The 16888-nt window shown below is 46.8% G+C and overlaps 1 protein-coding gene across 50 annotated transcripts in view; it reads left to right on the top strand.

The window, feature by feature from the left end:
• LOC118232176 (receptor-type tyrosine-protein phosphatase delta) overlaps positions 1–16888 on the top strand; it is a 234927-nt gene that overhangs the window by 184568 nt on the left and 33471 nt on the right. For 28 of the 50 annotated variants that reach the window (XM_035426883.1, XM_035426884.1, XM_035426910.1 and 25 more), the window contains 13 exons: positions 161–430; positions 1209–1790; positions 2628–2773; positions 2981–3125; positions 5144–5449; positions 6306–6499; positions 7236–7262; positions 8377–8494; positions 9960–10547; positions 10942–11042; positions 11479–11735; positions 13135–13228; positions 16600–16809. In XM_035426883.1, the coding sequence (XP_035282774.1) occupies positions 161–430; positions 1209–1790; positions 2628–2773; positions 2981–3125; positions 5144–5449; positions 6306–6499; positions 7236–7262; positions 8377–8494; positions 9960–10547; positions 10942–11042; positions 11479–11735; positions 13135–13228; positions 16600–16809 (3038 nt within the window). The remainder of the gene's footprint in view (positions 1–160; positions 431–1208; positions 1791–2627; positions 2774–2980; positions 3126–5143; positions 5450–6305; positions 6500–7235; positions 7263–8376; positions 8495–9959; positions 10548–10941; positions 11043–11478; positions 11736–13134; positions 13229–16599; positions 16810–16888) is intronic. The other 22 variants (XM_035426876.1, XM_035426905.1, XM_035426870.1 and 19 more) reach the window with 4 other exon arrangements.

The raw sequence follows: 16888 nt of genomic DNA, 5'->3' as shown, positions 1-16888 counted from the left end.
AGTAATAGTAAGTCCGTTTTGTTGTCGTGGTATTCCTGTTGAACTCGTGCATTCTTGCTCTGTGGTTATTAGTTTGTGTTCGGTACTCCTGGGCGGGAAAGAAGGTCGCGACCCCCGCTGCTGTACATGTTGTTACCTTTTACCCTCTGCTGTCTTCCAGTGAGGCGGGTGCCCCCCAGGTTCTCCATCCCCCCCACGGACAACGAGATCATGCCGGGCGGGAGCGTCAACATCACCTGCGTGGCGGTGGGCTCCCCCATGCCCTACGTCAAGTGGATGCTGGGGGCCGAGGACCTGACGCCCGAGGACGACATGCCCATCGGCCGGAACGTCCTGGAGCTCACCGACGTCCGCCAGTCCGCCAACTACACCTGCGTGGCCATGTCCACCCTGGGAGTCATCGAGGCCGTCGCCCAGATCACGGTCAAAGGTGACGCGATAGTCGCAGGGCCGAGCGCGCCTGTGTGTGTGTGTAAATATAGACCTTTCCCAGGGGCTGTCGTACCGCTTATCGAAATGTGATAAACTGTGAAGTCACACTCTCTCTACTCTATGCTTTCTCTCTCTCTAACTCTAACTCTCTGTCTCTCTCTCTCTCTCTATCCCTTTCTCTCTCTCTCTCTCTGTTGATGTGTGTGTGTGTGTATTTGTGTGTACTTTATCAAAGTATAAGCGTATCACTTCACGAAGGGTCTCGGGAGCAGCCCACATGTTTCAGATATCAGCGCTCAGGGTTCTGCCTCCAGACATAACAGAGAGGAATTAGTCACAATATGACCGAGGCTGCCTGGTAGCTTCCCACAACTTTCCCCCTGGAGATTACTTATGAGGAAAATAAATAGCCCCTCTTATCTCCGGTTTCACATGCCGTCGCACCGTGAATTAAAACAATAAATTACAGGGAGTAAATTATTAAAGGGGAACGCACAAACAAAGAAACACTCTGAAGATTTTTGGAAAAACACCTCCTGTACCGTAAGGTTCGTCCCCCCCCCAGAAAAAGGGGCCTTTTCTCGGGGGTAGTTCGCCAAGGACGTCAGCCCGTTTATCAGCCGCGCTCGTGCTCCAACACGCCGCGCGGCGGCTGACACGGGTCGGCTAAACCGGGCCCGAGCCGGAGCGGCACCCTTCAGAAAAGCGTGCCTGGCGGGCGCTCAGCCGAAAAAGCCTCGTTAAGGAGACCTTGCTGTCGTTTCCCCCTTTCTCAGCCTTGCCCAAACCCCCGGGCACGCCCGTGGTGACGGAGAGGACGGCCACGAGCATCACGCTGACCTGGGACTCCGGGAACCCGGAGCCGGTCTCCTACTACATCATCCAGCACAAGTCCAAGTTCTCCGAGGACACGTACAAGGAGATCGACGGCGTGGCCACCACGCGCTACAGCGTGGGCGGGCTCAGCCCCTACTCGGACTACGAGTTCCGGGTGGTGGCGGTGAACAACATCGGGCGGGGCCCGGCGAGCGAGGCCATCGAGGCCAAGACGGCGGAGCAGGCGCCCAGCACCGCCCCCCGCCAGGTCAGAGGTCGCATGCTGAGCAGCACCACCGCCATCATCCACTGGGACGAGCCCGAGGAGGCCAACGGCCAGATCATGGGCTACCGGGTCTACTACACCATGGAGCCCGGCCTGCACGTCAACCTGTGGGAGAAGCAGATCGTGCGCGGGGCCAACTTTCTGACCATCCCGGGGCTCACGCCCAACAAGACCTACTACATCAAGGTCCTGGCCTTCACCTCGGTCGGGGACGGGCCCATGTCGCCCGATCTGCAGATCATAGCCAAGACTGGAGGTGAGAGGTGCAGCGGTGTGTGCGCGAGTCAATGTGTGTGTGTGTGTGTGTGTGTGTGTGTGTGTATGAGAGAGCATGTGTGTGTGTATGTGTATGAGAGAGGTGCAGTGGTGTGTGCGCATGTCTATGTGTGTGTGTGTGTGTCTGTGTGTGTGTGTGCGTGCGTACGTGCGTGCAGGCATTTGTGAGCATACCCGAGTTGAAAAAGTCAGTTGCTGGGCATTTGTATATGGCAGTGTGAAAGTGTGAGTGTGTGAACACAGCTGGGCATGCATTTGTGTGCAAGATGTGTGTGTCCCTTACCGTAAGAAGTGGAATGGGTGTCTGTCACTGTCTGAGGTCTAAGTAGACAGCAGAAAGATCGGGGGAATGCTTGAGTCTTACAGCTCTGCGCTTCCCCTTAAAGGCAGCCACTGAAAAGGCTGTCTCATCATCTTTGACCAAAGTGGTAAACACTGGGACTCTCTCAGGGTCCCTGGGATGCCAAACCGTTTGATCTTCCTTTTATTGGTGCTATAAAGGACTCAACAGCACTTTACCTGATTTTAAATTAAAACCGTAAATTCAGTGACAGCAAAGCTTTTCTCCTGTTTGGGAGTAAAATCTGTTCTTATGTGGCCAGATGTGATTTTTGTATTCAGTGTAGGAATAAGGTTTATTATTATTATTATTATTATTATTATTATTATGGGTTTTATTTTTTTAGTAGAGGTAAAGCTATTTAGAGATTTGACATGCATACATCATTTCTATAAAATATATTAGGACTTATAATAGTGAATATGGAACACCATATGGATTAAAAAAATTAATTTTGAAAGTTGGACTATTTTTCAGTTCCATCGCAGCCTACTGACTTCAAAGCAGAAGCCAAATCGGAAACGAGCATACTGTTGTCGTGGATACCCCCAGTGCAGAATGGTCAGGACAATCAAATCACGGGATACGAACTGCTCTACAAGAAGGGAGATGACAAGGAAGAGGTAAGTACAAGCACTCTGCTGGTGTTCATGTTTAAAGAGAGCCAGTCCCTTGTGTGTGTGTCTTAGCATTATTGATTGCTTATGTGTTTTAAGTAGTTTGTTGAGATAATTTACCTCAGCAACTTTGATCAACACCGAGGGGTATGTATCATGACTGGGAATTCTACGGTGAAAAAAAAATCCATAATCAATCTTTTTTTCCTGCAGAAACGAATCAGCTTCGAGCCCACCACCACCTTCCTGCTGAAGGACCTGAAGCCCTTCACCACGTACACCTTCCTGCTTGCTGCTCGCAGTAAGCATGGCATTGGGGCGTACACCAATGAGATATCGGCCGAGACGCCCCAAACACGTAGGTCCTTCTCCGTCCCTCAGATCGCTATCGCGCTGTCCACGTCCGGCGGGCTGGCACGCGGCGTGGTCCAGAAACCAGGAGCGCCACGTGAAAAACAAACCATTCCGTTTTCAAATGCCTACAATCATCCCGACTGGTCGTCAAGTCAGACTGCTATGCTGATGGTTGCCCTCAGACCTTCTCCTCTTAACGTGGCCAACGTTTCCAAAGGGTTCAGTAACAAAATTGTGAAGAGAAAATTAGGGTTTATTTGGGAGATGTCACTCATGACAAGGGTACAGTCATGACACGGGCTGTTTTGAAAACGGAATCGTAAAGTTATCGTCCAGCTGTATGATTTTACAGCTTCCAAAGAGTTCCTGAACAGAGCTGAGCTGACAAAGCGGAATACCAGTCGAGTCGACCGGCAAGGTTATGCGATTTATATCGGAATACCAAGCTGCACCTTGGAAGTTTTTAGATTTCAATGCAGCTCAAGAAATCTTCAAAAAATTTTCAAAAGCATTTATTTTTCATGGGAGTGTGGACATTCATCATAAGATCCATCCAGTTGTCCATATTTTGATTTACAAATGCACGAGTACGCACTAAATAAAAACCTTGTCTGTTGACCTTCTGTGCCAGCTCTGATAGACATGAGTGTGATTGTGATTGAGCTTTCTGTGAAAATTTGACGGCAGATATATTTTTTCGCTGAGTCCAATGGGGCAGTCCATTCAGTGCCACCACTTGTCGTTATTACTCAGCCAATTGGAGATCAGACTGGTGTGCATTGGAAAGCTCAAACGCAAGTGTCCTTAGAGAACATCGGGGGACAAATCGTGTCAAAGTTTCTCATCTTTTACCGACCTCAGATTTATCGCAACAGAAACGCAACACATAGCAAATCAATGCAGGTGTCCTGGCACTAATTTGGCATTAAATATTCTGTGTAATTTTCTGTAAATATTCGTCTTAATGAAGGGAATCACAGTATTTGAAAAGATGGCGGTTTACATGTTTTTGTGTATAATCGCATTTGTGTATAAATCTGAGATCGGGGAAAGTGTATAGACAAGGTAGGTATGCTTAAAGGTACAGTCCAAAGTTCATCCAGTCTGCCCTGATTTTGGTAGGTAAAGCGAAAACTACTCACTATTTGAAAAAAAAAAAAAAACGTATTTTCTTGTCAATCCGTTGAGGAGACTTTGAAAGATAAGCCTTGTGTCCTTCAAATGCTCTCTGTTATGCAGTCAGGCTTTTACCTCAAACCAACAGCCTTCGGAAAGGTTGGTGACCAATACACCATTTCACATTTTAACAGTTGACACATCAACCTTTACTTTTTTGGATTGATGGTAATTGCTTGGAAAAGCCGTTAGTGTGGTAGTGTTTTCATTTAGTGTTTTTTACTATTATTTTGGTTGGTTTTGGGTTTACATAATGTGAGGAATTTTACGTTTACGGGTTTTGTAGTCTTACTAAGTTTTCCTATTATGGTTCTGAGAAGGGGAAAAATCATTTAAATGTAGACCTTTTGTGTTTTTATACTACTACTACTTTTCTTTTCTTTTGGAGAAATATGTAAAGATTTTAATTACTGAGGTAGGTTTTGCTGAGCATAGTGCAGGTTTAATTTTACATCACCTCCCTGCAGTCTGCCCTCAGTGTTTACATATTACCCATCATTCATCTCATTTGATTTCCATTGACGATTGTTAATTTTTGCCTTGTTTTGTCATCTTGATCTTGAAGTGACTCATTAGCACCGATTTCCATTTGTTTGAAAGCATAATTCAGTCCTTGTACTTCCTTTTCATTTTGTGTTTTCATTGTTTTTTTCCTTTTTTTTCTTTTTTCATTTGTTTCTGCCATCACTCCCATGAACGTTGTCACCACAACATGATTCCCTGAACCCTGCTTCCTTCCAAACAAAACAAAACAAAAACAAAAAAAACAAAACGAAACAACAAATGAAATGAACAAAAAAAAAAAAAAAACCCTCAAAATCCTCCCTCCCCCACCTCCAAAATCAGAGCCCTCTGCGCCCCCCCAGGATGTGAAATGCTATAGCCCCAGTTCCACTAACATACTGGTAAGTTGGCTACCGCCACCAGTGGAGCTCCAGAACGGAATCATTACCAAGTACGCCGTCCACTACGCTGCCATCGAGGGAGAGGACACGTCTTCCCACCAAATCTCGGACCTTCCCCCGGAGAGCTCCCAGTACCTCTTGGAAAACCTGGAAAAATGGACTGAGTACCGCGTGTCGGTCAGCGCCCACACGGACGTCGGACCGGGCCCCGAAAGTTTGCCGGTGCTGATCCGCACCGACGAGGATGGTATGTTCAGCTCTTCTCCGCTCCAGTGCGGCCCTAACCACCCGCGTCCTCAAATCCCGTAACAGTACCCCTCCCCCAACCCTGACCCCCAGCTTTTAACTAACCCTCCTCCTGGCACAATTTTTTCTCTCAATTTACTAACTTGGATCCTTCAGATTTTTCTTGCTGTGCATATTTTTATCCAACTTTTAAGACTCAATTACATTTTTTAAACAATTTTTTTTTCTATTTTTACCAATTTCAAACAAATTTCAACAAGTGGTATGAACTTTTATGACCTTTTGTGACCTCTTTCTTCTTCAAACTGCTACAGGCCTTACACTTCTTTGAATCCCAACTGTCACATTTTACTTTTTGACTTTTTTTTTCATGTGACATTAATTACAGTATTTTTGTTCCTGATTCAACTTGACTAAAAGCCAAGTTATCAGACAGTGGGAAGAACGCAAGAAGGGATGCTTTTTGGCCACTGATAGCATTTTTTTGAACTTTTTATTTCAATTTTTCAAAACAATTCATTGCCAAATTCTTCCGAGATGCTTTCATCACTGAAGCATCTCTTTTGGCACTTTTTTATTTTTATTTTTTAACAGTTACATTTTTATTCCATATTTTTAATTCACCAATCCCATTTTTACTGTCTTCTCAAAGTGTTAGGTCAGATGTCAGACCATTTTTGAGGTTGTTTTTTTTTTTTTTTTTTGCTTGCCATTGTTGAAATATCGATGTCGTTCAGCACTTGTGATACTTTTGTACTTTTGAAATATTTTTCCCCTAAAGTTGACTCCCCTGGAGTTGGCCAGGAGGGGGCGATCTCTGTAATCTTGACTTCTTTTATCCCGTGGTGTTCTTCCAGTTCCCAGCGGTCCCCCTCGTAAAGTCGAGGTGGAGGCTGTCAACTCCTCGTCAATTAAAGTGATCTGGCGCTCCCCGGTGCCCAACAGACAGCACGGCCAGATTCGGGGGTACCAGGTTCATTATGTCAAGATGGTAAATGGGGAGCCAACTGGACAACCTGTCATTAAGGACATCCTAATCGACGATGCACAGGTAACCGATCCCGAGCTCTGAACCATTCCTCCTCGTTCTCGCCTGAGCAGAGCATTTTCGAGTTTTATGCAAATTATATTTTACATGGCACTTTTCCCTATTCTCCCATTTAAATGCATGCTGCAGTATTTTCTCGTTTGATTGACATGCGCTACTCAGAATAATTTGTCCAGGAGAATGAGTTTCATGAAAATAAGTCTTGGTGAGTGCATATCGGTTGCTAGAGAATGCAGGTTGATGGAAAAGGTTCACATATAGCGTTTGCATCAGTGGGAAGTGCCCGTGGAATGTTATTCACAGCATATGCGCACATTGCATTCTGAAGATAAAGAAAATGGTTAGCATTAAAAGATTAAATGTAAATGCCATAGCATCCCATATGCACTGTTTAGATCCTCAGGACTGTGTTTGTGTTGCATACAGAAGATCAAATTCCCGGGAAGTTGAATTTATATGGAACTGAATCAAAATGAAGAATGTGAAATGAAGAATGTGTGTGTGTGCGTGTGCACATGTGAGTGTGAGTGTGTGCATGTGTGTGTGTATGTGTGCGTGTGTGTGTGTATGTTCATGGGTATGTTCATGTGTGTGCGTTCGTACGTGCGTCCGTGCGTGTGTGTGTGTGTGTGTGTGTGTGTGTGTGCGTTTAGGTGTGTGTGTGTGCCTTCAGTTCTCCATCTCTCCTGCCATCTGTACTTAGCCCCTTTTCTCTTCTTCTCCTTTCATTCCTAATCAGTGGGAATATGATGACTCAACTGAACATGTGAGTAAATATGGATCTCTGCACAAGTGTGACTCCTGTCTCATCGCAGCCTTTCCTAAAGCAGCCTAAACCAAAACCTTTCCTCTTTCATTGTCTGTTTATGCCATCTTAGTAGTATTGTAATTGCTGATATGTTTTTATTTAGCTTTTTTTTCCGTCGTTGTCTGTGTGAATTTGCACGCGCCTTTTGCAAACTTCCGCCGGCTTTTCCTGCGATGCTCTGATAAAAATGGCTGATGCCTCTCTTAACAACTAGCGCTGATTGGGAAAGCGCAGAGTCTTTTTCAGAGTAATTAGATTTTAATGCAGGTCCGCCGCTCCTTACTTCATTAGTACACCAGGCTGGTGCTCCTGCCTTCGGCTGCATGAAATTAAGTCCCTGTTTCCACGGCAGTGGGAAGGGAAGGGAAGGCGATGCATGATCTTCCGAAAGTGGCGTAGAACTACGGAGTATAGAGCAGCGGTTTAGTGTAAGGCAGCTTTTTAGGATTTAATCGATCCTAAATCGGAAAAGCTTGATTTCCCCCACCCCCCCCCCCCATCCCCCACCACTCCCGGTGCCATGTTGCTTCTTTCTTTTTCACGGGTGCCATGGCAACTCCCGCCCATTCACGGAGAGGCATATTTCTCAACCGCTGACGTGTTGATTCAAGCTTGTACGTTTTGAGCTTTGACAAAACCCCCATTAACTTCTGCATGCATGTATGGAAACAGTCTCTCGGCTGAAAAAACTGCATAAAATGCTGTTGTGCTTAAAAAAAAGATGGCAGGCCAGCAATGTAACGACACACTTGCAGAAAATGCATATTAATACATTGTCCGACAAATGTACGGGTTAAACACCAAAGCTGTGTAGTTCAAGTAAACGCACCCATCTCTCTCTCTCTCACACACATACGCACACATACGCACACACAAGCGCACGTACGTACACACACACGCGCAAATATATATGAATGTGGTGTGTTTACCTGAGTTACATTCATACAGCAGGGGAAGAGATGCATATCCCCCTCTTGCTCAGTGGTCAATAGAACGGATGAGAACGCAGGACTTTGTCCATTAGGCTCAAACGGGGGAGTTGGTTTCTGAAAATACTTTTTTTTTCCCGCAGGAGATGATCGTTACCGAGCTCCAGGCCGAAACCACGTACTCCGTCGCCGTGGCAGCGTACACTACTAAAGGTGACGGGGCTCGGAGCAAGCCAAAGCAGGTCACCACGACAGCCGCAGGTACCTTTCTCCATTCACCAAATAACGGAAATATCTGTCCTCTGAATCAGCCAGCCAGTCAAGGCTCCAACCTCCCCCCTGAGCTGTGATCGTCGCAAATGCACGAAATGGACCTCTCTTCGCCCCTTAGCTGTTAGGACGGCTAATTGCCTGCTCATTTATGAAAATGGTTTAAATTCAAGTCACCGTTTTGGTTTCACATTCACTGAGATGAAATAACTGCTGTAAAATTAGGTGGGAGGTGCGGAAAGAGAATAAAGTTCACAATTCAAGAAGAAGGTTTTTTTTTTTTTTTTTTTCCGGTTGGTATTTTAAAAAAAAGCACTTCGCACGGAATATGACGGGTTCTCGGTATGTAATTATGCTTTCCATAAAAGCGGCCTGAAAACCTATTTCAAACCTGCCTGCCTTGTCAGAAATTGGACTCGGTGTTCTTAAAGCAAGGCAGTTGGCAGAAAGGTAGTTTGCACCCTCCCTCTAATTGATAAAATACATAAGGTAAAAATGAATTATATTAGTATAACAGCAATAGGACTTGACAGGAGCATATTTCACAGCTGTCAGCTCCTGCGTGCGTTTTGCATACCGCGTGAACGTTTCCGGGCTTGATAGCACAGGTTTGAGCTTATCTGCGAGACTGCAAAAAAATAAATGGCAAATTTGCTTGAAGACATCAGCGAGCTAGATCTTCTATTACAAATGTGAAAAATCATGAGCTCTGCTGGAGGACTGTCTGCCCTTCGCCACTGACCTGGGATCAGTTTGCAGGCTCCGGGTTCTCACGCCAACACTAAATGTAAAATCGAATCAAATTAAATTGGTTTTATTTGTATTGCGATTTTTGCAGAAAACTGCCAGAAAGACTCTTTACAGAGTAGCGGAAAGCAAAAAACCAGCAAAAACCAGGTCTGAACCCCCAAATAGGAAGCACTTGAGGTAAAAAAAAAAAAAAACAAAAAAAAAAGAAAGAAAAACCCTCAAACAGTGGTCCAGATGGGAAGAAATCTCGAGAGGAACCCGGCAATAGTTTGTATGGTTTGACAGAATGCCACTTCCATTTTGGTGAGGTGCACACTTACCTGATGAAGTACATACAGCTGCTATAGCATGATGCAGTGAATAAATCAGTCTGTCAATCAATCAGTCAAATTTGACTGGCCTATAGGAAGAAACCCTGGGAGGAGCCAGACTCAGTAACAGGAACCAATCCTCCTCTGGCTAAATCAGGAAGTCGCTTTGTAGGGATGAACATGGGGATGAATTTTCAGTCAATGTAATCTAACCACTACAATTTTCATCCAGTCAGCTCAGTTGTGGCTGTATGAATATGCATTGTATGACTGAAATATGAAGCACAATTGCATAGCTGCATACAGTGGTACAGAACAGCTGGTATTATATCGAACATTGTCAACCATACGCCATGGTTGTTTAAGTTTATGATTTTATGGTCGTGTTCTTCCAGTGCCAGACAAGCCCAGACTCACGGTCAATCGCACGAATATGGGCACCGCCCTCCTCCAGTGGCATCCCCCGGCGGCGACCTACGGCCCCCTGCAAGGGTACCGCCTGCGGTTCGGCCGCAAGGACGTGGAGCCCCTCACGGTCATGGAGTTCCCGGAGCGGGAGAACCACTACACCGCCAAGGCCATCCACAAGGGGGCCTCCTACGTCTTCCGCCTCTCGGCCCGGAACAGGGCGGGCTTCGGGGAGGAGACGGTGAAGGAGGTCACCACCCCGGAGGATGTGCCCAGCGGCTACCCGCAGGACATCGCGGCGGAGGGCGCCACCACCGCCACCGTCCAGGTCAGCTGGAAGCCCGTGGCTCTGGCGGAGCAGAACGGCAACGTCATCAAGTACGCCCTGCAGTACAAGGACATAAACAGCCCCCGGAACCCGTCCGAGCTGTTCATCACCGCGCCCGAGTCCGCCGTCACTCTCGACGGCCTGAAAGCGGACACCACGTACGATATCAAAATGTGCGCGTTCACCAGCAAGGGCTCGGGTCCCTATAGCCCCAGTGTCCAGTTCAGGACACAGCCCCTGGATCAAGGTAGGACCTCCCCACCCCCCCCCCCCCCCCTCCTCTGGTCCTCTTCCCCAGAATTAAAAAAAAAAGGAGGGAGGAGGGTTTTGGCGCTGTTCTGGCGTAGCTAAATGCATGGCACCAGTTACACTGTGCGGCAGGACGAAGGTATAGTACTGTGTACAAGTGCTCATCTCGATCGTCTAGTCTAATGCTAATGAATGCTAGGCTCTCAAAAGCAGTCGCTTGCCCGAGAACAGGTAAGGTGTAGCTCTGAAGCCTCTGAGGGCTTTCAGACCGGTTACGGGGCGTGGCACGCAGGTAAGTCTGCCCAAGAACGGCCGTTCAAAGGGGCGTGGTCGTAGAGCGCGAGGGAGCCCTAGCAACGTGCCTAAATCATCTGCACTGCCTTTCTTTTTAGCAGTGTTCGCAAAAAATTTTCACGTGAAAGCTGCAATGAAGACGTCGGTGCTGCTCACCTGGGAGATTCCTGAAAACTATAACCCGGCCCAGCCGTTTACTGTGAGTGCCGCCTTCTCAAAGCCCAGTCAAAATATTTTGTGTTTCATCATAAAAAGGAGATTAGGTTTGGGTTTTTTGGGGTAAAATACTACTTATGTTTCATAAAAGATAACATATATTTGGGGCCAGAAGACAGCATATAAAAGCATTTCAGAAACCTCATATTTTCAGTGGAAACAAAAACAGATCTAACAACACAGACATTTCAAGTTACAGCAACAAGACCACAACAATAGAAAAGTGTAACTGTGATGTAGTAATACAGAAGATGCAAGTGGTAGACTTAAACTAGTCGCTGATACGTTTCGGTTTCTGAAATGATGCGTTGTTATCAATATTAGGTTTCTCAGTGTTGGAAATCATTGTGTGCTTTTATGATCGATCATCAGTTAGCATGGGTTGGCCTTTAACTCTTGACGGTCCCCCCGATGGTTAGATCCTGTACGACAACGGGCAGAGCGTGGAGGTGGACGGCAAGCTGACCCAGAAGCTGATCACCAACCTGCAGCCGCAGACGCAGTACTCCTTCCTGCTGACCAACCGCGGGAACAGCGCCGGCGGGCTCCAGCACCGCGTCTCCACCATGACGGCGCCCGACGTCCTGCGCACCAAGCCCTACCTGATCGGCAAGACCAAGTCCGACGGCATGGTGACCGTGGAGCTGCCGTCGGTGCAGACCACGGAGAAAGTGCGGTGAGTTTCGGAGATCGCTGGCTCCAGCGCCGACAAGTGATTTCAGTGGGGTTTCGGGCGCTAATGTTGCTAATTGCTAATATCAATATAGATCGTTGCTACTATCAGTGCTAATATTGCTAATTGCTAATATCAATGTTAATATAGATCATTGCTAATATCAATGCTAATATTGCTAATTACTAATATCAATGTTAATGTAGATCATTGCTAATATTGGTGCTAATATTGCTAATTGCTGATAACAATTTTAATATTGCCAGTTGTTAATATCAATGCAAATTTTGCTACTTGCTAATATCAATGCTAATATTCATGCTAATATTTGGTTCAAGGGTAATTTCCATAGCCTGTTCCAAACACAACACATTATTTAACCAGCTCCATTGCTCACCAACCTTTTTTTTTTTTTTTGACAAAATTACAAGGAGGGTCTGTTTTTAATCCCACTGGACTGAATGCCAGTGGAAGATGTTGTGAGCATCAGCTGCTAATAATGCTCATTTGATTCAAGGCTGATTTCCACTGTCAGCCCCATAATTGGGCTGTCTGTCCACATCTCTGTCACGCGTTTGATCTTCTCAGCTCTGCAACCCCTACATCTGTTTCGTTTCATTTATTTACAGTTATCTATTAATTTCGTTTCATTTTCCTCCGTGTTCCGTGCGCCGGGCGCGAGAAAAAGAGGCACCCACAGCAGATGCCGGATCAGCGGGCGATCGAGAATAAGCGCAATTTCCGAGGGTGGAGAATGACTTTAAAAAATAAAGAAAAAATGTTAAAAATCTGCCATTTTGATCTTCTCAGCCGCGCTGGAGGTGCTGCTCACCGCTGTTCCCGCGCGGATTTAAGCTAATTAGGTTCCCGTTTCCCCGTCGCATCGACTTCCTGACTGCGCCAGCTCTCCAGCGCCCAGACGGGACGCGGAGAAGGCGCCGGCAGAACCGCGGCCCGCGCTCAGCCCAAACGAATGGAAATCCCTTTCATTTCGGCTCAAAAACCGAGGCGCCTAATTGGCCCACCAGGCCCCGCCCGGCGAGGTGCGACAGCCCCCCCCCCCCCTCCCCCCGCTCGAATTCACCGATCGCAACTCAATTAAAAAAAAACCCAAAACACGGGGAAGGAAAAAAGACCAACCTAATGAAATCGGTCACAAAGAAACACAGACTTAATTTAACGGAGAGCGTTTCATTAATTTATTTTGGGCCATTTGAGGGAAATGAGGAGGACGTGACATGGGGAGGGCTGTGGGGAAGGAGGGGGTCTCAGCCGGGTTTGGTGTCAACGAAGGGGGTGGATGAAGAACCCCGCTTCAGCCCAAACTGCGCGGGTGTTTGGTCTGTCTCCCGGCTGTGCGGAGCCTGACACCTCTCTGACCTCTGTCCCGCTCGTCCCACAGGGGGTACTACATCGTGGTGGTGCCTTTGAAGAAGCAGCGTGGCGGGAAATTCGCCAACCCCTGGGACAGTCCCGACGAAATGGACTTGGAGGAGGTACGTTGGGACAGCCGCCGCCTTATGACCACGTGAAAGGAAAGTTCCACAAACAAAAACAAAACAAACATGCACAAAAAAAACGTGACGTAAAATTCTCAGTGGCCCTGGGGATTATTTTTTAGATTGTGTAAATATTGTATCTATTTTCGTGTGTAGCGGCTTGAGTGGGAACCTGGTAATGCATCATGTGCTAGTCTCGCTTTCGTCCTGGAGACACAGTCGTATCACCAGCTCGTCGCACGCTCACGTTGCAAGACATGTCTCTCGGTCTCTCGGGGAGAAAAAAGGAGGAGAAGGGGTCCATGGGAAGGCAAATGAAAGACCCTTTGTGCGTTTTCACGTGACAGTTTTCTGTGGCGGCTGCCCTTGCCTGCCTAGCACGTTCCTCTAAGCCTTCCACAGACACCGTCGGAGCGAGCGTCAAAAAAAGCCCGTATAATCCTCGCTCGACTGCAGGGGAGAGAATTTTAATGAGAGGCGGCTCGCGAAGCGTTTATCTGTGTAATGGTTTCGTTAAGGACATTAGCTAAATTCTGACTGTCTGTCTCGGAAAAAAAAAAAAAAAGGCATTCTTCACACAACTTGACATGTAATACCCTCCTTGTCCCTGTAATAACAATTTGTATCAACGAGATGGGGTTTTACCAAAGGGAATCTTTAGTGAGTTTTAACATCTTTTGTGTTGTGTCGGTTTTAAAAATAGAATAGCGTGTAAAAAATCGTGCTGGATTTTGTCCACCAGCGAGACCACGTTTCTCCCGCGCGGAATCGACGGCGCTGCTGTCTGAAGTGGCTTTGTTCCGGAGCTCAGCTTGCTCGATGGCGTTTCGGCGTGACTGATAATCAAACAGTAGCGCCGGTAGAATTTATTTGTCAATATTCGCCCGTCGCCTTTGAAAAAGTTCTCCCAAGGGCGATGGGTTGAGCAGTCGTGACAGCCGAAGCAGGCACATATGATTGAGGACATTATCAGGTTCCCGTCCCCCCACCGCGGAGCTGGGGCCGTGATAGAGTCGACAGCTGTCGGCACCAGTGATGTCTAATAATAATGGTCTTAGCTCCCGGGAAAGCCGAAACACCGACTCACCTGGTTTTATTTCACTGCTTCGGATTCACCTCATTGAGGTGCACGTTAATTAGCCTGTCCTGTTTCCATTCTAACTAGATACTATTTATGTATACACACATATTTGTATCAGCTTCAGACCTTTAGCCCTTATTAGCCCATTAGCACGTAAAGCATCACGTTAGCCCATTAGCACGTAAACCACCACTACAGAGCCAGCCAATGTTAAGATAGCCACGTGCTAAAATGCGAATCCTATATACTGTAAAATAATTTTTAACCTGCATTTAACTGCTTGCAATGCGAGTAAGCTCAGCGTTTCCTGGGGACTGGCTGTTTTCTTTTTTTAGAAGTTTTCCTTTTTGCCACTTCTCTTAGTGCGCTCGTTCTGGGCCTATTGCAAAGTGCCTCTTTGCTGCTCCACTCGAATTTGCCTGACAACATCTCGTTTTTAAATGAAATATTAAATTGTCTACTGGCGCCACGCCGGTAACGTTTGTATGCTAGCTTGCCACCACACGTTAGCTACACTGCCAGGGGACACTCCCTTCCCAGTTTCCGGAGCCATATATTTTCACTGCTGTTGGAGACAGGCATTTATTTTCGCTTTATGATTTTGTTCCCGGCCATTAAAAGAGGCCGGCTCTTGTTAGAGGCGCAGCGTCTAATGGAAGCTTTACTGTGCAGCGCAGAGCCGTTGTGGGCCCGAGGGCCTGAGCTCGTCTGTGTTAGCACGGCACACCAGCCGGTTACTCGCGGGGAAAAGAGAAAATGGAGTCACTGGCATTCTCTGTGTTTTAGCACGATATACCGCCAGGTTGTGCACTGGGAGCAGAGTAACAGTGAATCAAATGGAGTCGCTGGCGTTCTCAATACCGAGCGGTCCAGAAAATGGCCGCAAACCGCTGTTCCCGTAAACGTGTACGGTTCGCACGGACTTCAGAGGCTTCAGACACCGTTCACGCCGCCAAATCGCCATTAGTCATCCCGCCATGTTGACCCGGGCCGTGCCTCGAGGAGCCGGGGTCCTCTTGGCGCTGACTCTCTGCCCTCGATGTTACTCGCAAGCAGTGTAGGAAAAATAAGGGGCGAAAACAATGGGCCTCTTGTTTCTCCCGGATATTTGTGAAAACCAATCATTTGGCGTGACAGGCCTTCAGAGTAAGCATTATCCCCAGGAGAGGGAAAGAGAGGAGGGAGGGAGAGAGAGACGGGGAGAGATGGCGAGGGAGGGAGAGAGAGAGAGATGGGGAGGGGTGGGAGAGAGAGAGAGCTGGTCAAATAACGAATGCCTTCTCCTTGCAACCTGAACACCGTAAATAAGAGCAGCGGTAGGAGAGTCTTGGATTCTGTCTCCTCCCAATGAATCAAACGTCATATTTTCACACATCGGTTGGCGTTGACTTGCTCCCGATTGGCTTCTACCGCAAAAGTAGGCGGAGCCCCGCACCTCTACATTGAGTCTGGGTTGTGCCATTGGCCGACAACGGAATAACTCTTCCCCCTTATTGGCCTCCCAGCAGTCGGGGAGGGGGGGGGGACGGACGAGCTTCCTGCTACCGAGAGTATATATTTCAGCGTTTATTTAGAAAATGTAATCCATTAAGGAGGTCTTTTCTCCCCTTTGCTTCAGGCTTACATCATAATTTTCATGTATATTTACATTTTTGGCTGAAGTCCAGGCCGTTAATGGCACTCCTAATGTGTACAGTATATTCACTACAATGAGAAGTGGAGAGTGCCTGAGGAATACCCACTGCCCCGTAATGTGCCTTCTTTACTGCCTTCGGTAAAGAGATGCCGTTCGTATTAACGGTCATTTATTCTTTTGTTTGTAATGGTCGCTCGTCAGTTGGGCTAATTTCTTTCTAGATAATTCTGTTTCTATGTAACGTCGCAATGAATCAAAATTTCAGTTTCACAAAGCCTTGAGATATTAATGTTGTTTCATGTTCATATAACCTACCAGGATCGTAGAACCTTAGTGTTTATTCATATTTTTTTATTTGTATTTTATGCTTGCATTTAAATAAATACATTGAATTAGCCAGTTTACACTTGTGAATACTTCACTGGGAAGATTCTGATAGGCTTTTTATTTGAGCAGAACAATCAGTTGCATTGGTTGCTACACCCCCTTGACCATATGCAGTAGAAAAATAAATTAACAACAGAATGGATTACCATCACCTATTTTTTTTTTTTTTAAGTATTTTGTATTAATAGCTGAATTTTTATGAGCGTTTCTCTGCATTGTCATATGTGTTCTCATTGACCGTTACCATCGTCCGTTTTCCCTCAGCTGCTCAAGGAGATTAACAGGACGAGCAGGAGCCTTCGACTGAGGAGGCAGCTGGAGCCCAAGGCCTACATCGCCGCCTACTTTAAGGAGCTCCCCACCGAGTTCACCCTGGGAGACAGGCAGATCTACGGCGACTTTGAGAACAAGCAGCTCCAAAACGGCCAGGAGTACGTCTTCTTCGTGCTGGCCGTCCTGGAGATCTCGGAAAATGTGAGTTCTTTTTTTTTTTTTTTTTTACATGTCTTTTGCCGCCAGGCGTTTCCGGGAGCTTACTTCCTGCACATAAATG

Source organism: Anguilla anguilla, chromosome 7 (assembly GCF_013347855.1).
Source record: "Anguilla anguilla isolate fAngAng1 chromosome 7, fAngAng1.pri, whole genome shotgun sequence".
NCBI lineage: Eukaryota > Metazoa > Chordata > Actinopteri > Anguilliformes > Anguillidae > Anguilla > Anguilla anguilla.
Note: the sequence above shows the minus strand (reverse complement) of the source record. Positions and strands in the feature narration are given on the sequence as shown.